Source organism: Papilio polytes, unplaced genomic scaffold (assembly GCF_000836215.1).
Source record: "Papilio polytes unplaced genomic scaffold, Ppol_1.0 DF822067.1, whole genome shotgun sequence".
Taxonomy (NCBI): Eukaryota; Metazoa; Arthropoda; class Insecta; order Lepidoptera; family Papilionidae; genus Papilio; species Papilio polytes.
This window is the reverse complement of record NW_013527137.1, coordinates 8247033-8272796: the sequence shown is the minus strand read 5'-3', so window position 1 is coordinate 8272796 and position 25764 is coordinate 8247033. Positions and strand designations below refer to the sequence as shown.

The 25764-nt window shown below is 32.8% G+C and overlaps 1 protein-coding gene across 4 annotated transcripts; it reads right to left on the bottom strand.

Annotated features, from left to right (window-relative positions):
* Positions 1-928: 928 nt before the first annotated feature.
* Positions 929-25526, bottom strand: LOC106107346 (protein tilB homolog). Of its 4 annotated transcripts, XM_013288169.1 has the most exons (14): positions 25266-25526; positions 13647-13712; positions 8508-8675; positions 7877-7949; positions 7565-7630; positions 7160-7261; positions 6765-6821; positions 6180-6248; positions 5201-5290; positions 4374-4442; positions 3542-3606; positions 2894-3020; positions 2048-2130; positions 929-1729 (listed from the first exon to the last, which is right to left on the bottom strand). In XM_013288169.1, the coding sequence occupies exons 1-14, from the start codon at positions 25343-25345 to the stop codon at positions 1696-1698; spliced, it is 1149 nt and encodes a 382-aa protein (XP_013143623.1). In that variant the 5' UTR covers positions 25346-25526; the 3' UTR covers positions 929-1695. The 4 variants fall into 4 exon arrangements, with proteins under 4 accessions (XP_013143623.1, XP_013143625.1, XP_013143624.1 ...); XM_013288171.1 differs by lacking the exon at positions 6180-6248; XM_013288170.1 differs by lacking the exon at positions 6765-6821 and having other exon boundaries at positions 930-1729.
* Between the last annotated feature and the right edge of the window lie 238 nt (positions 25527-25764).

Genomic DNA, 25764 nt, shown 5'->3' with positions numbered 1-25764 from the left:
GCGCTGGGGGGGGGGGAGGTCGCATATTCGTGGTCAAGTCAGCAGCTTGACAAAATATGTAAACCCCCCCTAGATCCAACTTTGCTCAAATGTAACGTCTTATGTCACGTCCATTTAAAGAGGTCAGTGACCTAAAGTCCTTTAGTACTTTGTAACCCTGTTATAGGTTTTTCAATATATTAAAAGGTACTCCAATATGACGTCACAGTATTTGAAACGTCCATCCATCCAAACTTTCACATTTATAATATTAGTATGAAGAATGACAAAATTATAGGGAAAATAATACAAACATACATTGTAATTAATTCTTTTAATATTTGTAGTTTTCCATAATGAAAATTATACAAAATAATGTACAAACATATATATAGTGGAATATATAAAAATAAAGGTACAAAATGGTAATAATCAAACATTACATATGAGAATTTCTATATTCTCGAATTTATTTGCTAAAACAAATCTGTTCTGTACTTATTTCACATATTTAAAATCAAGTTATATCTTTTATTAACTTTGACGCTAAAATCTCATTGCATTGTTAAGTTTCTAAAACCTTTGTTTAGAAAAATGATACTGTACTTATTTTTTAGTTTATTTCACTCCAAATATAACAATTCAAGGTCAAACTTGAGCTGATAGAGTTTTAAACCAAACTAGTATATATAATTCCAACTGAGGTTAATTTATTCAAATACCTTTTAAAGGCAAAACATTCTTTTTAAAGGTTTTTAAAGTACAATGAAATTGCTCTAAAAATCGAGGCATACAATGCGGAGTGGACTTTGGAAGCCCCTGGTTTAAAAAACGTAATTATTTCTCGGATAAAAATATAACAACGATATTAACAAATAACAAATATTAAGTATACATTATACATAAGTAGTATACATTTATAAATATATATTTATTGAACAATTATTTCATGTTTTTTAATATTGTTATAAGTGGGTTAAATAGCACTTGGAAAAAAAAATTAAAGCTTTTCCGCATCTCAACATTTAACCAATTCCATGGACATTGAAAAATAAAAAATAGAAAAAAAAGTATAGACAATTTTGATCAAACGATTGTTGAATAATATTATTCGCCAAATAGGCGAAAATTAATTTGATTTATGATTATAATTGCACAGATCTAAAATTAGACAATTAAAGCGTATTTATATATACGAATTATGTACATAGATATTTTTTTAACTGTACTGCAATTTACTGCATTGTATAATCAGGGCTTACAAACTTGCAGGCCTAACCTTAACAGTTATATTTAGGCAATTTTTTAATTTAATAGTGATATTTCATTAATTACTAAGCACTAAAAAATCTATTAAAGCTATTGAAGCGTTTCTAAAATTGTGATGTTTTTTATACAACGAATCATTCCTGCCGTTAAAACCTATATTGCCATTTTCATTATTTTTATAAATTTATTACGGCAATTAAGTCACAATTATTGCATATTAGGCAAATTAATAATTATAATTTATTAAAATAGTTCGCAGCCCTGATATTTCTAAAAATCGACTACGTGTTTGGGCACCTTTACAAATGTTTGGGCCAACAGTCCAACATAGCAAGCTAACGCCAGTGCTGTCACCAAGCCGCACGCTATTCTCGGCCTTGTGTTGTCGAAGCTAAGGTCGCAAGTCGCGTGTCATCGGTGTGTTTAGCATTTGGCGTCGGCGTTACGTCACTGGCTGTTCGCCAACTCGTCCATACGACATCTGGAATATTCAGATATTAGTCACTAAGTGCCTTTTAGCCATGATTTAATGGAATAAAAAACAATACCGCCTTCCAAAAACAATAAAAAGTTACGAAATAATCCCTTAAATTACTTAGACAATAAGGGATATTGTAGCAATCAGTCAGCTAGTCAGCCCCAATACAAACAAAATTACAGACGACGTGAGAACCACCTTCTTTTAGAAGTCTGTTAAAAAAGTACAAAAACAGTAAAAAAAAGTGCGGAAGTCTGTATTTATAGGCTAACAAAAGTGTTAATTTACTTATCACCAGCAATAAATAATAATTTTTCCTACCTTACAGCCATTTCTGCTACCTCTAGGCTCGGGTAGTCGAGCTCTTTGACAAGACACAGCAAGGCGGATAGTAGGTTCGAATTCTGGAAACAAGAAAAAGAGAATTGTATAAACTTGAAATATCAAAAAACGAAATGCTAACTACGATTGGAGGAAAAATCCTTAGTAATAGGGTTATTTCCATATATATTGAAACTCTAAGGGCCTGTCCCACTACAGGTTGATAGAGGCTCAGGTAGCTTAAAAATGACGTCGCTATTAGATAGAGAAACGAAATCCGATATTTCAATCACATATTTTACACGTTGCATTATTATCAGATAATTTACAAGTAAGTGTGACAGGACCTAAACCTATGTGACATTGCACACTGCGCCATTTAAAACTAAATTCGTTAAATTATATTATGGACGGACGTTAGTTATGAATGTGGCGGGGTACACCGGTAGAGGTAGACCTAGAAAGAGATGGATGGATTGCGTGAAAGGAGACGATCAAGAAGGGAGTGATGACTGAGATGACGGATGACAGAGTGCTTTGGAGGACGAAAACCCGGTGCGCCGCAAACTTCGTTAGCGAGTAAAAATGGTTTATAGTATTCCCGTTCAATTTTATTAACTGTATAGATATTACTAGCTATTGATCGCGACTTCGTCCACATCGAATTAAAAAAGTAAAAACATAGCCTATGTTACTCACTGATAATTTAGCTTCTTAATAGTGAAAGAAGTTTTGAAATCGGCTCAGTAGTTTTTGTGTTATATCAATACATACAAAAATACGAATCTCTCTTTATAATATTATATCACTATTTTGTAGTAAATTGTACTATTCCTATCGACTCACTCTGGTGACAGGTCGCCGCGTGAAGCCGCGATGCTCCGCCATCACCGCGGACGGGTACTCTCTCTCTCTCCGCTCCTTCTCCGTTTCTCTTTCTCGCTCCCACTCACGTGTTTGGTATGTTTCTGATCTACAAAACAAGAAAACAATTACATAAAACATGACTGAGCTTACATTCATACATTTATGATTTAGGTTATAACGTTACGCCAAAATTTAAGTTCACTTTAAGCTATGTTACTTAAACTTGTGTTATGTAGGATGTCAGCAAACACAGTATATTTTTAAACAAGTCTCGTTTTCTTTTCACGCTATTTAATTTAGAATGAGATTAAATTAGAAAAAGGCTTCATGCTAGAAAATGACAAAAACTTGCCAATAGCAGTAATGACGCAAAATTGCAATGGCAATGGTAGGCAGCCTACTGGCTATTTCTATTGAAAAGGCCTTAGTTGTCATTTCAACTTCAAATTTAAAAAAAAAAACAAAGATAAGTAGCCTATGTATTCTTCTAGACCTCTACATCTAGGCCAAGTTTCATTAAGATCTGTTCAGCTGTGTAGGCTACAAACTCTTACAAATATCCATCCATTCATTTGCGCGTTTATAATACTAGTAAGATGCACGCGAACTTCTGTATTAAGTTGTTACCTATCGGATGTTGAAGCCGCACCTCCGCAATGCCTCCATTCACCATTAGCTGCATATGTATACTCCTGAAAAACAAATTAATAATAATTATTTAAAAACCTATTTCTTTCTTAAGTAAATATGACTTGTGTCCGCATGAAATTAAAAAATAGTCTATGTCACAGATAAATTACCGTTTTATTGGTGAGACAATTTTTAAAATCGACCCAGTAGTTTTTACGTGAATTAAATACATACAAAAATCCATACATACAAATCTTTCCTCTTTATAATGTAAGATGTACAATAACAGTACTAAAATGTGTATTTGTATGAAAAATAACGTAATGATTATAGCATGATCAGCCATTAAATGAATTTGGTGTATGACAATTTGTATGACTAACGGCATTAAAGCATTTAATATTTGCAATACATTTACGCTTTTACGCGCAAAAATTTTACGTTCGTGAGATTATAAGCGGAATAAAGTTTAAAATTTGTTATAATCGGCCATAACTGTCGGAATCAATGGCCGGACACTAAAGGCCAAAATTTATATCATTAGACTATGGTACATTTTCAAATGTCTTATGACGGGGACATAAACCAGAAAGTGGTAATTTAATGTATGGCTACAAAGGTAGATTAAGGCCGAAGAAAGTATGTATGGATTGTGTGAATGTGGATATGCTTAAGGGAGTGGATTCAGATATGACGGCTGATAGAAATGTATGGCAGCACATAATGCCGACCTTCCGTAAGATAAGGGTTTGATGATGACATTTTCAAATGTCATATATCTACATTACTGGATTTAGTGGACATTTAATGACTATGAGTGCGGTGTTACCTTAACATTATGAGCGGACACAGAGTGGCGCAGTGAGGCGGCGTCGGGCGAGCGCGGGCGAGTGCGTGTCTGCAATACAAAGCTCTTGTGAATCTCGAATGTAGCTATGTTTTACGAATTTTACGTGCGTTTAAATTAACAATGAAGTGATATTTAAGACTTATGACTTCAAAAATTGGCTTAGGAGCTCTTTAAATGCATTCTAATGTGCGCATTTATATTACATCAATCTCCAAAGTTACGTAAAGGAATTAATTCTATATTTTGCAGCGATATGGTAAGTCTTTTTATATTCCTGGTCAATAAAACATGTTTTTGTGACGTAACGTACGCGTTTAAGTATACGTGTGCGTAATTTAGAGATTCAAAAATATAGAGAGTAGTCATAGTTGACACTTGAAACATTTTTGACATAATCTCACCAGCGCTACCTGGTGTCTTATAGTCAAAATCACAAACAAAAAATTCAAACTCCGAGAAGAGTCTCGTCGTGTCAAATGTTGAGATATTACAGTACAAAAAAGTTACCGGTGGGAAAATGTTGTTTCCTATGTCTAGTCTATATATTTCCAAAATTTTGTAATTACATCGTATTTTAGATAGTTTAATTGCAATCTACTAACAGCCGCAATTCACTAACACATACAGGTACCTGTACACCTGTCTGCGTTTGTAGATTGCAATTACAATTACAAAAATATTTACATTTATACTTATTTATAAATATTAATATTTTTATAAAAGCACATCCTTACACCTCGTGTTAAACTGTCTTTTAACTTTCAAAGTATGTTTTGATGATTATTAAGAAAATCTGAATATGTTACTTCATAGTGTGAGCTGGTCATAGCGGGGTGCTCGTATCGTTCATCAGGTTCCGGAGTGGGGGCCCGTCGGGTAGGCGATAGGGGGCAAGGCTGCAAACAGATAATACATTTATTGCCGCATTGAAACTTAACTGGTAAACAACCATACTTTTTAACGACCCTAACCATATGTCCAAAACTGTCAATTTAATGTACATAACTCGTGTTTAAATATTTACTTAACTTAAACTATTTTATAATTAAATGTCATTGTGTTTGAAATTCAAATTAAAATATTCCAATCTGTTGGTTATATCAGAAAATATATAAAACCTACATCTTATCGGTCTATAAAAATCATATTATTCCATATATGACGTATTTTTAAAGAAGGGAATCACACTTCTTAATTTTTTTTTATTATTAAAGATCACCCTGCTTTTATTATTAAAAGTTTGATTGAAATTCAAAATCTTTTATTTTCTTCCTATAAAGTTAAAATTTATATTCAATGCCTGAACGCTCACGTCGTACCATTGAAACATCTAAGGAAGAGTTAATGCGTTGCTATACTAAACAAACATGCAACATATATACTCCACCAACAGCTTAGCAATAGCTTCTATACAATAAGTCATACAAGAGTTATACATAAAGAATTGAAGATTTTAGTTAAAAAAGTTAAACATCTCTATAACAGAAATAGATTGAAGAGTTTCTACTAAAGAGAATTTGAGAAACAATATTTATATTCCGGACTCCGGCTGCGTGGAACTAAAAAAAAAGTAAGTAGCCTATGATTTATTCCAGATTATGTTCTACATCTATGTTAAATTTCATCGAAATTCGTTGAGCAGTTTACAAACTTCCATCCTTCCAAATAATCGTATTTATAATATAACTAAGACATTTACGACAATTTTTTATTTTATTTAACTAAACATAGTAAAATTTTGAATACTGGACAATCGCTAGTAATGATTATAGACCAAACACGAACCTGGTGGTTTTCTGATCGCGGGGGCTCCGTCGCAGGCTCGGAGCCTCCGTCGGGCGAGCCGTCGCTTCCCTGCGCCCCCACGTTAGTTGTTAATGTACGTTAGCAAGGCAACACTTAGAGCACATTATTTTATATAGCAACCCACGACAGATACATTCTTCATAAAAATAAATAAAATGTTCCGTAGAAAAGGTTTCTATTAATGAATGATTTTTAAAATCGGATTAATACATTTTAAATTTCCCGACAAAAATTGATATTTTCTATTGATTAGTCCGGATTATAAAAATAAGCAATGTTACTAACACAAAAAACGCTTATTTATATTTTTCAAGTATTTTGTAAAATGGTAGTAAGATTTTAATTTCGAATTTCCATTTCAATTTTTAAATCTTAAAATAATGGCACTAACATCGATTATAAGAACATGAAAAATAGACATACATACAAATACATTTAAAAACATAATTATATACAAAATTACATGATGCATTAATTACAACACATATCGGAAATTAAAGTACCGACAGCATAAAAAGCACTCCCCATGCATTACAACATAAAATAGCTAAAATAATAATAAACCTTATGTTTAGCGTGATTCGGTCCATTTCTGACATTTTCTTTTTGGCACACCGGTTTCTTTAACATGAAATGATAATGCACTGTAATAGCGAAAATACAGAGAATTTGACTAAAGTAGTCATACTAAGCTCCGTGCTACGCGTACACGATAACATGAGACCTCGATCCGATGACGTCAAAGATACATAGTTATAACATTAGAAAGTAACAGGACCATTACTTTCGGGGCACGTCTTATGTTATCGTACACGCATTGCAACTGTCATACAATAAAGTTTAAAAAGAAAACCTTTCTCGGTATTGCGTAGCCAAATTCCCAGTAGCAAAGAGCAATTCAACAGAAACTAACAACTTTAAAGTCATAAAAATGTCCGTAAGTAACAAATAATTCATACCTGTTCATGTCTCTGTGCTGGTCTACCGTAGTAAGGCTCCGGTTCTCTGTCGGGACTAGATTCACACGACCTCTGTCGTCTGTATTGACCGTATGTCTCCTGCTGTAATATAAAGCGATGATATAAGTCTACATATCAGGTATGGAAGACCCTTAGTGTGGAATTAGAAGATAAATCTTCGCTAAGCAGCTTAACTTATCTTTAAACGAAAGTATGGCAGAGATTTAAAAAGGTACACAGATATTTCATTACAGACAAGTTTTTATCTGACTCCAAGGACCATATTGTGAAGTATAAATCTCTGCATCTTGTTTTCACTTTGGGTAAGAAAAGAGAATATTGTCGTTTTACTACTAACAATAATTCACACATTTAATGGAGTAAAATAATAAAAGTATATCTCACCTGTTGTGGGTACCCTTCATCGTCGGAGTCAGGTATATGTGCACCTCGTCTCATTGCTTCTTGTACCTAACAAAGAATATTCCTCTTAACGCAATTACATAATACGTGCCATATGATTGAAGGATTTATTATGAATGTCTTAAAGAGATTTAGATAAGTAAAATCTGATATGAATTCTCCCAACAAACTAGCATTATTTTATCTTATTTAAAAGGCTATGCTCCTTGAAGCATGATACATTGTCATCGAGATGTTTAAAGACATACAAATTCACAAAAACAGTTACACTATTTAAATGCAGTAAATTCATACCTCTTCAGGTTGTACAATTACATTATCGAGCTTCTCTAAATTCGGTAGATTCCTTAGCACCGTCATCCTGTATCTGAAAATAAAAACATATATCTTAAGAAATACATCTAACATCAAATAATACTAGAGCTATTTTCAAAATTCTTTCTCCATTAGAAAGGTACAAAATCACTGGCTGTTATAAACTAGATTTTTTTTTTATTTCTATGGTGACGAAGTCTCGTAGAACAGCTAATAAAATTAATCATTATGGCAACTTTTGCATCAATGCAATAGCATTATGGACTACTAGCGGTTGCTACGTGGAATTAGAAAATAGTAATAAAATGTAGCCTATGTTACTCATAGATAAGTTACCTTTCTAATGGTGAAAGAATTTTTAAAAACGGCCCGTAGTTTTTACGTGAGTAAAATTCATACAAAAATGCAAAATACAAATCTTTATAATATTGGTATAGATACAATAGTTTTGAGTGTTGAACTTTATAGTGGCTTGTAGTACCAATTTATTAATCAAGTGGGTTTATCGTGAAGGAAATAAAAAAATGTAAAACGGACTCGAGCTCATGATCTTGTATACAGAATTGAGAGCCTTTATAAAGTTTGTACATCACTGTATAAGTTCACTTACTCCGGGTGCTGTGTACAGGGGTTCTCATCCAGCCAGAGACTGGTGAGATCCGGTAAATGCCTAAGGTGTCGGATCTCTGCTAAATTGCGGATTTCATTCTTGCGTATGTAGAGCTCCCGCAATCGTCGACAGCCGGCAAAGTCGCCCAATGTACGGATCTTGTTTAAACTGAAAGCAGTGGAACACATAAACGTTAATACATAGCCTTCAAGAGCAGGGTGAATCGGCATTTATTATGGTAGCGCGCTCTATCCTTCGGCCGCGTCTTCACTTAGGTTAGGTGGAGTCGTGGTCAAGCGCTGGTTTACTTATGTTTAAAAAAAATGTATTTATTAATCATTCTATTGTACATGTGTACCTTTACCGTGGTTTTCTCTTATACAAAAATATTGTTGTCTTGTTGTTTTCGTTCTGTTTTCCGTTTTTGAAGAGAATGAGAGGACAAAAAAAACTATTTTTGCAAGTTTTGACGTCTAAACTAAGAATTACAAAAAAATGAACTTTCTAGAAGTATGTCTGTGTGTTTCGAATAATGGTAAATACGGAAATGTTTTTTAAACATTGCAAAGTTTTGTAGACACGGTGTTATAGACGGAAGTTATAACTAGAATTTGTAATTAATTCAAACTTCACTACCAGTTGTATACAAAACCATTGTCTTCCACTTTAGTTTTCAATCGAAACATTAAATATAAAGAAACCAGTAAAAAATTGTTTTTAGTTAAATTTTATTGCTATATTATGTACTAGCTTTCGTCCGAGACTCCGTCCGCGTGGGATAAAAAAAAAACAAAAGTGAGTAGCCTATGTATTCTTCCAGACCAACCTCTACATCTATACCAAATCACATAGAAACCCGTTCAGCCGTTTAGGCTACAAACTCTAATTCATCTAAACTTTCGCATTTATAATATTAGTATGAAGTATGATTTAAGACGTTAGCCTGTCTCGTAAATATATATTTTAAAGGATAGTAAATAAAAAGATCATAATTGCTACAAGACATGTTATCACTTTTAACAAAACAAGATATTAAATACATGAAAAGAGTACAAAGTACTGTAGCGTGTGTTTAGAAATACACATAGTAGTTAGTTGAAAGAGCATATGTCTGGCAATCGATACATACAATCTGTGTACATAATACATAGTTTAGAATCAATACTCCGTCTAGACTTGCCTTCTCAAATAGGCGAAACATTATTTATATTACTATTCAATGCTTATACGTATAATTTTACGCGCCAATAGCCTAATGGTTTGGTGTACTCACTACCGATCTTGCGGTTGAGGATTCGAATCCCGCCATTCGACTGTTGTCGTGAACCTTTTCCTAGCACAAGCCTAGAGCTTAGTTAGATTGGTTAAAGGAAATATTAGTAGATTAACAAAAATCTACTCATATTTTAATTAAAGAAAAAAAAGTTAAATATAGGCATTTTTAGACTGTAAATGACACTGTAAAATTTACAAAGAAACCTTTTGATTCTTAGATTAAAGTAAAATGTAAAAAAAAGTGTTGCAATTTTCGAGACGTGCAGTCTTTCAAGGTCTTACAAATCAATTCTATTGTTGAGATTTAAAAGACAATTTAGTAAACTAATGGCAAAAATAAGTTAATATTGCTTTTATCACAAAAGAAAAATTACAGAGATTGAAAACATTTTTGTGAAAAAGGTTAATATCACAGTTAAGATTGAAAACGATATTAATTTATGAATTTTAGCTGTTAAAGTTTTAGCATAAAAGGTTCTGTCTTCATGACCTTTTGTTTATAAACTTTAGTGTTTGAATTGAAGGATACCGTTGTGAATCAACGACTGCTGTCTTGCACAACAAACGCGCTACCGACGCAGTTGGGTAAGGTGGGCCACGCTCTAATTGGGCACGGACTTACAATGCCGTAATACAGGAAATTGGTTATTTTTTCATTTGTTTAGTGTATTAACGTCAGCTTCCACAGCAACAAAGATTTGCCTATACAAAACATATAACTAGCTGTTGCTCGCAACTCCGTACGCTTAAAATGAGAAAATATAGCCTATGTTACTCGCAGATAAATTACCTATCTAGCGGTGAAAGAACTTTAAAAATCAGCCTAGCAGTTTTTGTGTTATTTCAATACTTACAAAAATACAAAACTAAAATGTGGAAAGATTTGTATAGATTAGATGCTAGCGATATTATTCCTAAATTATTACCTTTCGTTTAAATGTTATTAATAAGAACTTTCTAAAATATTTTAAATGATTTATTTCCGAATATTAAAAATGCTATAACCATTTCGAATCGTTGAATTTTATTTGCCACTTTCTCCTAGCTTTTGGATAAATCAAGGAGTTTCATTGATTAACAGATTTTATCACAATTCACCTATAAACATACTTTTTGTGGTTGTTTTCTATACTAATATTATAAAGAGGAAAGATTTTTATTTTTGTATGTATTGAAAAAACTCAAAAACTACTGGGCCGATATCAAAAATTCTCTCACTATTAGAAAGCTACGTTGTCGCGAGCAACAGTTACTTTAAAATAATAATGTAAATAGGTGACAAGAATTTCATATAATATTCGTATACTTGCACTGGTTTAATAAATAAATAAAAAACATCTGGAAAGCGAAACAGATTAAAGTGATACTATAATGGGTTCAATGTTTATTCTTGAAGACGGAGCTACGCTCTCCACTCGAATCGGAATTATCCACGCCACTACGCTACCGGTACAATAATGTCCGGAAATAATTGTTCTTAAAATAAAAAAAAAAACAACCACAAAAATACTGGTCAGGTTCACCATTGCATATTTCGAATAATAACCAGCTTTAGACCTTCAATGTCGATCCTACAAGGTCAAAAAAATTTATCATGTATGCTGAAATGTTGACATTTGCAGTCGTAAGATACTAGTAGGTTGAGTATTTACGTTTCGACTTTTATAAAACTCAAACGAAAACATATTGATGTATCAGTTTTCCTATAAATGAACGAATTAATTCTAACAGAAATGAGTATTAGTATTAAATTAGACGATTATATGTTACTAGCAATATAAAAATTATACTTCACATGCACAGTTTTTCTCCGCCATATGCAACTTTAGGCAATTATTAAAGTACCAGAAGCTTGCAAGCTATCATAATAGAATAACATTGAAGTAATCCATTAAACAAGAGTATAACTTATTTAGCGTAAACTACATTAATTTTTTTACTCATCCCTTATAAAACTGCTAACAAGATAATAAGATTTGATCGTAATCCAGGCGTGAAACCCTAGTGCATACGAATCACTATAGTGCAGCTGCAGTAATTAATTTTATAAATAGGCTTATCTGTTTCCAACTGGCAGGCGATATTGTAATGCGTAGCTTGGCCACAATAAAAAAAAATAAAAAGGTCATACGAGAAGTTTAAAAGTACACACCCCTCATATAGAAGTGCCAGATTTCTAATGCTAGGACCCAATGCGTAGTATACCGATGCATTGTACTTTAGAATTAACTAGCTTTCGCCCGCAATTCTGTCTGCGTGAAATTAAAAAAACAATGGAAGTTGCTGTGTTCTTCCATATTATACACTACATCTATATCCGTTGAGGTTTAGGTTACAAACTCTAATAAACTTCCATTCATCCATCTAAAATTTCGCATTTATAATATTACTAAGATAGCCAATCTCGTTTCTCTACTTCTATTACAAAAAGCCTAAATTAATTAAACCTCATAAATTAAGACTTCTCACGTAAGACAAATAAAAAAATCTAAAACGAGAGTTAACGCCTTGCGCCGACGGTCACGACTGCGTACAGTAATAGCCCGCTTGTTAGCGCTAATGAACGTTTCATAAAGAACAAAGTATGATTCAAACATCCTTTCAACGGGCGACAATGACCCGCGATTAAAGCGGTGAGGCGCTCCAATTGCTAAGCGTTTACACTGCCGAAACACCGATATAAAACGTTTCTTAAACAACTAAAGTTTTCTAATGGCAAAAATATAATAGAATTGCATCAAAACACATAGTGCATAGAATAAAGCAAAGATCATTTATGGCTTAAAACCCCACTAGTAAGATTTCTTTAAAATAATTACATTAATTGCAGTGTAAACGCAGCCTTAATGATGCCACCGCATCTTCAGAGATAAGCACTCTTTCGGACTTATGATCGTTTCCTTTCACCGCTCTCGCTAATATTCGAAAGCCCATCCATTTTTGCAGCGTAATGCTTACTGAACTTATTAACAATAGTCATTTAAGAGGTCATAGTGAAAACGAAAATGTTAAGTGGTTAAATCTTTTATCGTAATTGTTTCATTAAAACTTTTCAAATAGCTTTTGTAAACACGATTGTATCGTGAAAGTGTCTTTAATTTTATGAATGACTAAAACAAATGAGATTCCAGTGTCTACACACTTTAAGATATATTTCTATCTTCATTTTCTTCATGAAACAGAGAAGGATGACGATATATTTTTGGACAGATGTTGTATATCACTTAAAATTGGTTAGTAATTAGTAGTTTCGAACGTTTTCTTGATAAAGTATAATATGTGAAAGGGTCAAGGCGAGTAGATGTAGCATACTGTGGCACAAGGACTAACATACAAATCCAATATAACTGTCGGTGAGACGCAGTGCGGCAAAGCTACTCGCCGTGCTCACTGAGTCGGAACTCCAATACTTGACCTCAACACTATTCACTATCAACACTATGGAAAAAATCTGGTAATGTGTAATGCCACATCAAAATATCGCTGCTAGAAACTTATCTATATTAGAACACATTTGCCGCGTTACGCAAAATAATTAACAAATAAGATTTACCAGAAATTTTAGCTAAGACATTGACGCGGAAATTAAAACAAAGAAGTATTTCTTAGTAGTAGAATTACCTATTTTATATGTTACATACATAGAAATAGTGTACCGGTTTAATTGCTTTGATTGTACAATTAAATGCGTAATTTATACGTTTAAGACAAAGAATGTCGTCGACTTAACTGTTTTTAATAAATATTTACTTATAAGTGTAGTAATTACAATTAATCATGTGATAACTGACGTGTCTCAGGAAGAGTTTTTTTTTCTTTGGTAATTTAAAAACAAATGTTTAAACTCACATATTAAATACTCACCTAAAAGCCAAGACTTCGACGTTGGGCATCTGTCTCAGAAGGCTAACATCGCCAAGTTCTGCGCCCCTGGTAACAAAAAAAAATATTAGATAAGAATTTACGTAAAATCGTAAAAAGAGTACATATCACCATGCGTGAGACACCGACCTGGATCTCAGCTGTGTTACATAATACAAGTAAATAAATATTCAGAAATAGAGTTAGTAAACTACAAGAAATTTATGGCAACATCTGACAAGAGAATATCATGATTCGTGACAGAGGCACGTCAAGGCCGTTCGTCTGCGTGTACTAAGTTTGCTTGCGATTCGATGCGCGTGCGCAGTCGGCGCTTTACGTGCGCCGGCAATTATGTCAGTACATGTAACTGTTGCGAGTGGTTAGTGACGGATACTTAGACAAGCATAAAAAAGGAACTTATTGAATCTGCATTATCTATGACCTTAGAATTTTCGATAATATAAGAGAGTTTCAAAGGAGTTCATAGTCGAAGAAGTTGTTACCGTCTAAAGTCGTCTGTAATTTCAACCTGTTCTTATGCGTGATTGGTGGATCTTGAAATATTATCTAGGATGCGGTTTATCTTACGTTTCATGCCTTCGTTGGGTATGTTTTTTTTTTCATAAAGAGGACACGTACAGCAGGTCATTTACCTGTTGGTATATGATAACCTCAACTACAATGTAATATAGACCAAGGTTTTATTAATAATGAACACGAATATAAGTCACATCGTTTACAGCTGGGTACATCTTTACTAATGTTATTAAGAGGAAAGATTTGTATATTTGCGTCTATTAAAATAACTCAAAAACTACTGGGACGAATTCAAAAATTCTGTGAGTAACATAGACTATATCTTTTAATTTCACGGAGACCAAGTCGGGAACAGCACCTAGTTATGGTATATAGGCACGTTGTAATACCTACGTAATACTTTAATGGAATGATATTGCTATATACTCCGCTTCTAACAAAGACCAAAGTCTACGTAATTAGGTTTGGTTATTGTCTAATAAACATCCAATCTAAAATAATTGGATATTTTACTCTTACTAATATAAATGCGAAAGTTTAGATGAATGTTTGTTAGAGTTTGTAGCCTAAATGGCTAAATGGGTTTCGATGAAATTTGGTATAGATGTGGAGGATAGTCTGGAAGAACACATAGGCTACTCACTTTTGTTTTTTTTTTTAATTCCACACGGACGGAGTCGCGGGCGATAGCTAGTAACTTATAAATAATATTAAATCATTTCAAAACCACGAGTTCATTGAACTGAATAAAACTTGTAATTCCTTTTAAATCTTAATGAATGGACAACACCAACTACGTGTAAGACAGAATTAGGAATTGCCTAATGTGGTGTTTGCAAGTCTTTTTTTATGTCATGGTCGCATTTATATAACGGATTTAACTATCCGTTAGAGCTAAAATAGAAATAAGTTGTGAACCAAATGAAATATTAATAATCTACATTAAAATTTAAAATAACTGCCGACCTCAAAGCTATTAAATAGCATCACTTGATGAAAGTTTTTTTTTTTTACAATTTAAGCGGCTGTTTTATCGTCTTTATTTAAAAACACAAAATATATTGTCATCGTAAAATTAGATAGTGTGTATCTAATAGGTCTAAGTACGTAAAATATTAGCAGAAGTACGGTATACCGCGTGCCGTTATATTTAGTGCCATCCACTCGTTTCAGACTGCTATTACACAAATATGGTAATTGAATAAGTACTTTAAAAAAATAAAATGGACATAAGTTTACAAATTGTGTATTGACCGACCTTCTTTAAATCGTGTGGTCGCATTTATTAGTATGGTATCGCATGTACAATATTTTATTAATACTAGCTTTCACCCGCGACTCCGTCCTCGTGGATTAAAAAAAAACAAAAGTGAGTAGCCTTTTGTTCTTACAGACCAACCTCTACATCTATACCAAATTACATCGAAACCCGTTCAGCCGTTTAGGCTACAAACTCTAACAAACATCCATCTAAACTTTCGCATTTATAATTTTTGTATGAAGTGCAAAAATAGTTTTCCAAAGGCTAAATAAATGGGTTTAAAATTAGTTAATCAATATTTAAAGAAAACAATAAGAACCAATCAGATCCATACTAATATTTGGAAGATAAAATTATTTATTATTTTAAAAACCGTTAACTGCCAGTTGCATAAAATAACTAGTTTGTCAGATATAGCTTAGATATAAATAAATATCCCCGTGTTACTCACACCGTTCGGTTGCGAAAACGTCTATTTTTAATTGGAATAGTGTCAAGCTGGGGCAGTCACCCATGTTACGAATGCTATATTAAAACGATGCCTTTTTGTTTCTTTTTATCTATAATCTGTTACACTTCCTCGTGCTTAAAGTATATTACTACAAAATGTGGTTGGCAGAAGATTTATACAGACAAAAGATAAACAGTTATAGTGACGAAAAACAAAAGAAAATCCAATATAAAATGTCTTAGAAATGCGAACATTTTAAAGTATTGTCGAAGTCAAAATAACAACTTCAAGTTAAATGCAAAAGACCTTTGAACTAAAACGTGTCAGGGTTAACTGTAGAGTTGCCCATTCGATACTAAAATTAGGTCAAACATAAACATGTAGAATAAATATAAAAAAAACAAGAGCTCAACATTTCCCAGCTGTTTTAACTATTTCCATGCCATTGCTGACAGACCTTTTTAATATACAAGCTAGTACTGGTAGACATCTAATTTTAGATAGGAGATACACAGCAAGGTTTTCACGAGTTTTGCAAGCAAATTTTACACACCTTTCTCTTTACTGCAGATGCTCTAAGGAGGTTAGCACTTAAAATCTGGTGCACTTAACACATTTACTTCGTCATGTGGAAAACTATATCTCAAGTGTTCATGTCTATTAATAAGTACAAACGTATACTATGATTAAGAACAATAACCTTGAGAATAACTTTACTATACTTTAGTTAACATCTATGATTTCATTGCCTTGAGTATATAGAGTGGAAAATTCTTAACATAAATTAACTAGCGAAAACCTTACATGCAGGATGCTTTCAGATTACTATCTGTTTACATTAGATAAAACACACGAAAAATAATGCTCCAGTGAATTATATTCAAAGCACGCAGTTTTAACTGAACAGTTTGACTCTTCAGTCGAAACTGTCATAACTGTTTTTTTTCTTGTCACTGAATTGCCTTGAAGAGACATTTACAGATTCACCGAGCTTGAGGTAGCCGAGCGCAAATGGCGCTTAGCCTAAACCTCGATTATGGGTAACTAAACTCGAGGGTTTCCACAGGAGCCTCGGCTCGGGCGGTTACTTCGTTATTAATACCGGATTCGTTGTCAGAACTGTGCGCCTAAGCAAGCTTTATACTACAAATACGTGCCTCAAACTAATTCAAACAGCAGGCAATTAAATTTTAATACACGGTAGCTGAATTGAATATTTAAATCCAAATATTGCTTAAAAATTATAGATCTACTATCTCATAATAAGATTTTGTAAACTAACAGGGTCTTATAGAAAAGTAAAAGTGTTGATATTTTAATGGTCTTTTATGATTCACAAATCCATCTTGTCGTGTCGAGAAAAAGAAAGTTATCACCATACCGGTTTTCTAAAACTGGGTGGACCGCCGATCTTAATGAGTTATGTAAATTTTAATCAAGCAAACGTAGAAGGTTATAACATCCTTATATCCATGCATGTTTGTGATACTGTTATTTACACTAATCGATCATAACGTTAGTATATTATTACGACCATAAGTGCCATATCGTTTGCTGCTCTGACTTTAGTAACGATTTTATAACTTTTATGTATCACAAACTATACATTTTTGTACAAATTTATGTTAATTAATTCCTGTATAATGCGTTTTAATAACATCAAACCGAGTATAGGTAAAATCTACAAATACACAATACAAGTACACATGGTACTTTCATCCTTAATATTGAATGCAATGCCCTAGGGGTAGCTTACCCCAACAGTACCGTATCACCTAGTGATGTCACCAATTTCAACCCCAATCTTACATACGTGGCATAAATGGTATGAAAATGTAGAAAAAGCTATTTTTTACATAAATTATAAACCACAAATACAAGGAAAACGAACTTAATTCCCTGTTAATAAGTACTAAAATGGCATAGCAGATAATTTCCTTTCAGTTAGAAAAATGAGTCTTTCATTAGTTAAATGGACCACTCCTAGAATGTAGGCACGGTCTTACCACAAATGTATGATACTATTTTTTAAAATAATTGTTTGCAAAGTTACATTTCTTTGCCAGTTAATTTTAGTCGTAGGAGTGCCGACCAATGTCCATTAACAAAGAAGTCGCCGCGTTTTCTGAATTGCCAGTAATTATCAAACAAGCAACAAAACTTTGAAGATAACTTACTGCAAACGTTCTTATATTTGAATTGTTTGACGTCACAGTCAGCTGTGCACGATATGGAAGATGGTAACAATATAAATACATTAGAAATAGCGACAAAGGAGGTCGGAGCAATGCGCCTGGCATACAGCTAGATATTACATTTATCTATACGCAAAGTAAGATTAAAACATTTTTACAACTTCAGCAACTGCACGAAGAAATGCCAATGTTCTTCTCTACAAAAAACTCTAACAACAATCCATAGATCCATCTGAATTTTCGCATTTACAGTATTATTATAAGTTAGAGGTATGGAGTATGGCGTATGGTAAAACATATAAAAATATTTCAAATTGGCTAGAAGTCACATACCTCGTGCGACATACCGCGACGGAAAACTCTACTAATAGCTCAGTTAACGTCAATTATTGGGAAAAAACTAACGTTTAACTAAGATATGTATTACTTGCAATTATACAGGTGTGATTAACGAGAGCCAGATTCCATCGTGGCTGAACGAAAATCCACATCGCGTGTCGCACGCAAACTATGGTCACACCGAAATTCGTTTACTGTGGTCATTTTACTTAGGGTAACCACGATTTACAATTATTTCCGCGTACATATAAAAGTTTATAAAACCATCACCATATTATCGCGATCGTTAATTAAATAGCCCTCCAATGCGTACTCAGAGTCGTTAATTGGTCACGAGCTACGAATAATGTTCAAGAGACTTTTAATACATTTAGAGTACAGTTTTGAAAAATAAATCATTTTGAGAAACTTAAAAATCATTAGATTTAAATACACAATTTCCTGAAACATTTACTTGCCCAAGACATTTTATATAATATCTACTTGTTATTCTGAGAACTACGAGATGCACTTTATATGTTACATGCATATGCAATACATGTGCGATCGAGATTGTATTGGCATTATGTATAGCATAAATTACTTGCACACACTCACTATCGCACAAAACTTTCAAAAAACTTCTACATTTTTCAATCGACTCATCACAACCATAGTCCAGTCCAATTATCTAATCAAATACACAAATGTGTGTTGTTATTTTACTACAAAAAATGTAAAAAAGCTCCAAAAATTGTTTGTCAACATAATCTTATCAAAAATGGTTTTATGGTCATCCTAACACCATCAAACAAATTAATGTAAGTGTCAAATACGGATCATTTGTCTTCGGATCGGTCTTTTCAAATATTGATATTACAATTCTTCGAATGCAGTAACGTGTAACATTTCTTTTTATAGCTATTCATATATAAATCGATTTGTAACATTCAGGTCAACATTAAATAATTGAACACATTGGTCGTTTGTACCTTTGTTCAAACTTAGTTTTTTTACATACAAAGACATGCTTTTAGTTTAGAAATATTCTATATTATTGCATTAAAAATATAATATTGATCGAATAGGATATAAAGCGTTTACACTCTGATTGTTACATGTTTGTTTTATGACATCAAAATCTATAATTAAAGTAGCGCCAGTGGTGGAGAAATTGAGAAGCAAAAGGTTAGCGTGGTATGAACATGCGACGAAACGATGGGGACATAAACCAGAAAGTGTAAAGATTGAATGTGAGTGGCTACAAAGGTAGAGAAAGACCGAAGAAAGCATGGATGGATTTTGTGAAAGAGGATATGCTTAAGAAAGGAGTGGATTCAGATATGACGGCTGATAGAGATGTATGGAAGAGCAGCACATACTGTGCCGACCCTCCGTAGGGATAAGGGCCACTTGATGATAATCAAAATCTATTTTTAACGAAATATTAGTCATCTTACAGTAGTTTTACCTAACCCTTAAATTATGACTTCATATTAAACATAACTATCAGTGTGTACACTACCATTTCGTACAACTGTATGATGGTAATGTTCTCTTTACTGTTACCAATTCACGTGACACAGTTCACGGGAAACGGGTATCACAAAACAGCTATAACCACAAACAGCTATAAGGTAAGCTACTGAGTAAAAGTAACAGGTACATGGGTTACTTTATAGATCAACCAAAAAGCTAGCTTTCATCCGAATTTTACACCATATAAAGAATTCGACAGAAAAATGCTACCAGCCATATTAGTTACTGAATTTTAAATTGACATTAGCAAACATATAGCCATACTTTTTGTCTTTTTAAGTATTGTTTTATCGTAAATCTAGTCACATTAACAACATGGTGGGATCTGAACCAAATGCCTTCAATGAGCTAGCCGACGGAGACTGCTTGGCGGCTTGGCCAGCTTCCAATAAACTGAACAAGTCTTCTTATAGTATTTGTAGAATTTGAAACAACCAGAAAGACTTTCGTTCCTTGGGCGCGGCAATGCCCCACCAAGGCACGTCTGACGTACCATTTTTTATAATATAATTGCATATTATACGACGAAATAAATCCATAACCGTCAAAATTATCTGAAGTTTAATGCACGTTAAATTTGTTAAATAAATTGTACAAAAAATAAGGCACTAAAAATCGATACTTTAAAATCATAACTTTATCATATCATCATCTCCCCTACCTCATCCTGCTCATGTAGAGTCGCACCAGGTCTTCGTTTATAATTTTGTCTTATAAATACTATATTTTATATGAAAGTTAGTATGTAAGAGACCAGGCTTCGGTGGTTAGTGAAAGCGAGTCAATGTTACATTTTCTTAACGCGATGAGGGTAGAATTACTTTTCACTCTCGCACGAGAAAGTTAACTATGACAACTAATAAAAGTTCATTATTTATCTCTGCAGGCTGATACTCAAGTCGAGTTATCATTTTTACTAAAGTCATTAACCAAATTGAATCGTTTAAACAATGTTCGGGATATCTTATTCTAGTCATGCCACAAAGAAGGTTTATGGTAGTTTTTTCATATATTACATTGTCTAAGGAAATCTAAACAGTAGTACGCTTAATTCATTGGTTTTCGTTTATTTACAATGTTTTTGAAGCTTTTAGCTCTACAGCGCATTGGGGCATTAGCTCTAACAAAGTTCACAAAAATCGTACACAACTGGTGTAAGTTCAGTTTAAAAATATAACCAGATTACGGCAGCTGTACGAGGTCGTGAACTCATAGCTACCGTCTGGATCGATAGCAACGGTAACGAGCCCCTTAGAGACCGTATCTCGTCTCCACAATGTCAAGTTTAACTTTACGCCTCGCCGGGCCCAGCCACAATGAACCCGGAAACCGTTTAAATGTACATTACTTCTTATTGTTGTGATACAATGAGGTAAATCACTGCTTAATAGATGTAAGGTTCAACGTTAAAGAAAATATAATACTAAAACAATAATTAAGCGACTGTAGGTACGAATAACTAATATTATAAATGCGAAAGTTTAGATGGATGGATGGATGTTTGTTAGCGTTTGTAGCCTAAACGGCTGAACGGATCTCCATGAAATTTGACACAGGTTTAGAGCATAGTCTGGAAGAACATATAGGCTACTTTTTATCCCGGGATAAGTTACGGTTCCCTTGGGATTCATTAGTTTAGTTTTTTAATGTTTACTCGATCATTCTGCAACGGTTCAACATATCTTATTGAAATTTGGCACAGATGTAAAACAAAGTCTGGAGTATATATGGGATAAGCTTCATCCCCGAGGTGTCAAGTTCCCGAGGGATACGTAGCTTTTTGTTATTTATATAGTTCGTATGTTTTCTAAAATCACGCGGAGGAAGTCGCGGGCAACAGCTCATTCTTAATAAAACAAATGGTAGTTTAACTTACATCAACAGGCTGTCATTATCATAAAAACAACGAAAACAATCTTAAGCGATCATTCCCACATAGTATATGAGTATTCGAATCTGAACAACGATCAACACGACCATACTAGGAGAACCACCCACATCTGTGCCTTATACGGCGATACGAGACGTGAAACATAATGCTGGCATTCCGTGACCTTGCAGGTCTTTAATAGCAACCACGTAATTTTATAAGGGGAATCTAAGCTAAGCAAGTATTTATTACTGATGCAAGTATGATACATTTTATTTAAAGGGTTCTTTATTTTGATGTTAGTCGAGATCAATTACTACCGACATATTTTCTGAACCATATTCAAATATTTTTTTACGCAAAGGTCATGACAAATGACAGGTTCTATTTTATATATCCTCGAAAATTACGAAGTTTCCTATTACGTAATATGCTTTTTAATTTATTTTTATTTGTTTTTAATACGACAACTTCCTGAGTAAAAATGTTATAAATCTTTTTTCATCACTACAAAGCTATGTTAACTTATTCCGACTTGTAAATTATCTGTATATTGTATGTAGGTATATTGTTCTTACTGAACAAGGCAAGGTTACGGAGTCATTATTTTTGTTTGTGACAATATCAATGTATAAAGCCTTCTTTGCGGAAATGAGTCATATCTTTTTAAATCTGTATTCGTTTTGCCGTGAGAATACTTTTTTGTGTGTTGTCTAAAGCGCCAATATACAGCTTTTTTATTATATTTTGTGATTCTTATATTATTTTTAATTATACATTTTATTTCTAAAAATACTAATTTAATTAAAATTATAAGAAATTATTTATTTTTTTCTGCAATATTTAACGGACTTAAATTATGGGTTATTTTAAAAGTTGCGAGCGAAGACCAACAAATTCCAATACTATTGGACCAATAAAATGTAATGTACGGATAATTTTATTTACTGACCATGTCAGAGTTGTGATCGAAACTTACCGGCTTCAGGGTAACTTTTTACAGGGACAAGGATAGCTTGAACAATACGACAAAACGCGTATAAAAACTTGCCTCAATAAGTCCGGTTAAGTTGTATCAATAAGAAAAGAAGCATGATAATTTTATTAAACGTACAGTCGTGGAAATCCGCGGTGTTGCACTTACAGAGAACTTGTCTTGTTCTTTGCTACGAGATAAATCTCAACCAAGAAGATGTACAATTTACTTTAGAAAGATCTACTAAAAGAGACGGAATAATAAAAAAAAATGGTTCAAAATAACAAAAGCCGTTTATCATTATTTCGTATAGATACATTTAAAAGCTGCGTCCTATTGTATATTGTTCCAGGTCGTCATCTCAATGCCTGCAAAATGTTTATTTATTTATTTTTTTGCACAAAAAGTTCCTAAACATGTACTTAAAAGCTAAGACGAGAATTGCGCAATGTTCAAATGACTATAGCTTTTAAAGTGGAACACTGGTAGATTCCGCAATTGTAGGAGAGCAAAGATTGTAACTGTCATAGAGTTGGCACTTTGGACATAAGAGTACTCATGTTTCTGATGTGCCAAGTTAAATGGCAGATATATGTAGATAATGAGAAATAAAAATAAAAACACATTATATGTTTCTAACTTTCGAGAGTAATTCTTTAGACAAACGTTTTTAGTATGTTTTGTTTACAATGAATATAGTTAACTCATCATGCATCATATACTGGGCGAAAACGATACTTTACAAGTTTGATAAGATAATGTTATCAGCAGTTGTTAGTAAAGTTGTAGAGAATGTAGTGTTGATTATGATAAGCAACTCAAATACTAGCAATAGATAAATTTCTAATACTTTAAACTTGGTCTTATTGACCAAACTGTTGCATACATTATCCATGCTTTCGGAATTTATAGGATTATTTTCTTTGTGCCAGTCTTTTAGATTTAAGCAAAAATAAATAATTTCGTATTAATTTTACAGGTGACATATCGCAATACATTTACAGAAATAAAAAATTAAATTAGGAAATAAAAAAATAGATAATTTTTCTCCTGCAAATTTTATCCACAACACTATCACATTAATATTATAAATGCGAAAGTTTAGATGGATAGATGTTTGTTAGAGTTTGTAGCCTAAATGGATGAACGGATTTCAAAGCAACTTAATATAGACGTAAAGGATAGTCTGGAACAACACATTAGCTACTTTTGTTTTATTTTTTTTAATTCTACGCGGACGGAGTCGCGGGCGAAAGCTAGTAAGTTATAAAAACATATCAGTTAAAGTATAATAAATGAAGCAATGCTCTTATATGTCACAACAGATAACAAAGAGCTTACCGATGCAGTGTGGTAACATTTATTTGTGATTCATACAGAAAGGAGGTCAGAGATAGTTTTAGTTGAGATGAGGTGACGAGCAACACACTATGTAATATTGTCGAGGTCTTTGTGTTCAAATTAAATAAAATATTTCATATTAATAAATAAGATTTTGTAGAAGTATAAAATAAAATAAAACTGAATTAAGTATGCTGAGATAATGAATTACTGTTTTTAAGGTTTTTCTATTTTTTTTTAAAAGAAGAAGTTATTTATTTACATTTATATAAATGTAACTCAAAATTTTACATACTACACAAAATATGCAAAAGATTGTAAAGTAGTACTGAAAGTAATATTGATATTGCTTTGTAAGAAATGTATATGAATGCCTACACATTCTGAGTCATATATTACACAAATGTTTGTTCTGATCTGTTGGGGAATGTAATGGCTCATTCATAGTTTTTTGCTAGAAGCAAATTATAATACAAATAGTTGGCTCTAAACAATCTTGTACTATTCTAGCTTTTGTAGTAAGAGTTATTTTGTGGAAATAATTATTAATCATCTACACTATAAAAAGGAAAAAAAAAATCTTGTATGTATTGAAAATCTTGGCGATTTCAAAAATTCTTTCTTCAGTAAAAAATTACATTATCACTGAGTAGCATAGTCTATATTTTTTTACAATTTTTAATTTCGCATGGACAAATGGATAATATTGAAACATTTGATTACAATTATTATTTATAGCTACTATTAAATAAAAAAATTACAGTATCAAGACTTCAAATCTTAAGAGTTGTATAAATACGCTATAATATAAGAAAAATACACAGTGAAACTTATAGTTAGTAGTACATTTAAGGGCCTTACTTATAATACTTTGTTCGCATCAACAATCAACAACGTGATTCATAATGGATTGAAAGAAAATAAGGTTTAATAATCGCCGTTATTTTATGTTTCTCTTCTTTGTAGCAAGACAGCTGATTAAACAATGAAGTTCCCACACAATGAAGAAAAATTACGAGACCAAATTAAAGCCGCGATAATAAGGTTAATGCACGGTAGTATAGTTCAGATATTATTCATAAGTGCTTTCTAACACTACCAGTATACCCTGATTCATGACAATTTACTTACCAGCAGTTGAGTTTCTTTATCGCATATAAATCCGATTGCTTGGATCGTGCGATCACCATCTCTTCCGTAAGCCGAGCCATTGTAATGCACAAATCACTGCAAGCACTCTGTGCAAATTTTTAAATGTTTTAAACACAATACACACAAGGAATTAGATTTTAGCAAAGTTGTTACGGATCATTCTGTTTTATGTCAAGAAAAGAAAAGAAAATTATCGAGACAACCGACACCACCACAGCTCGAGCGAAGAGAAAAACTAAATCTGTCAAAAATGAACAAAACAAATTGAAAACTGAAGATAAAAAACAAAGATATACCATTGTTCTTATGTTATCTGTATAAGATTTGCAAAGAAAAACGGAACGCTACAACGGCTGCATATTAATTTTTGAAATAATTTATGTTTACATTGGAAGTGCATGTAATAAGTTTTTGTTTTTAAGTATTTGCAATACAGCCCTTCAATTAACCCTGATTTGTATACCCTATAGCACTGGAA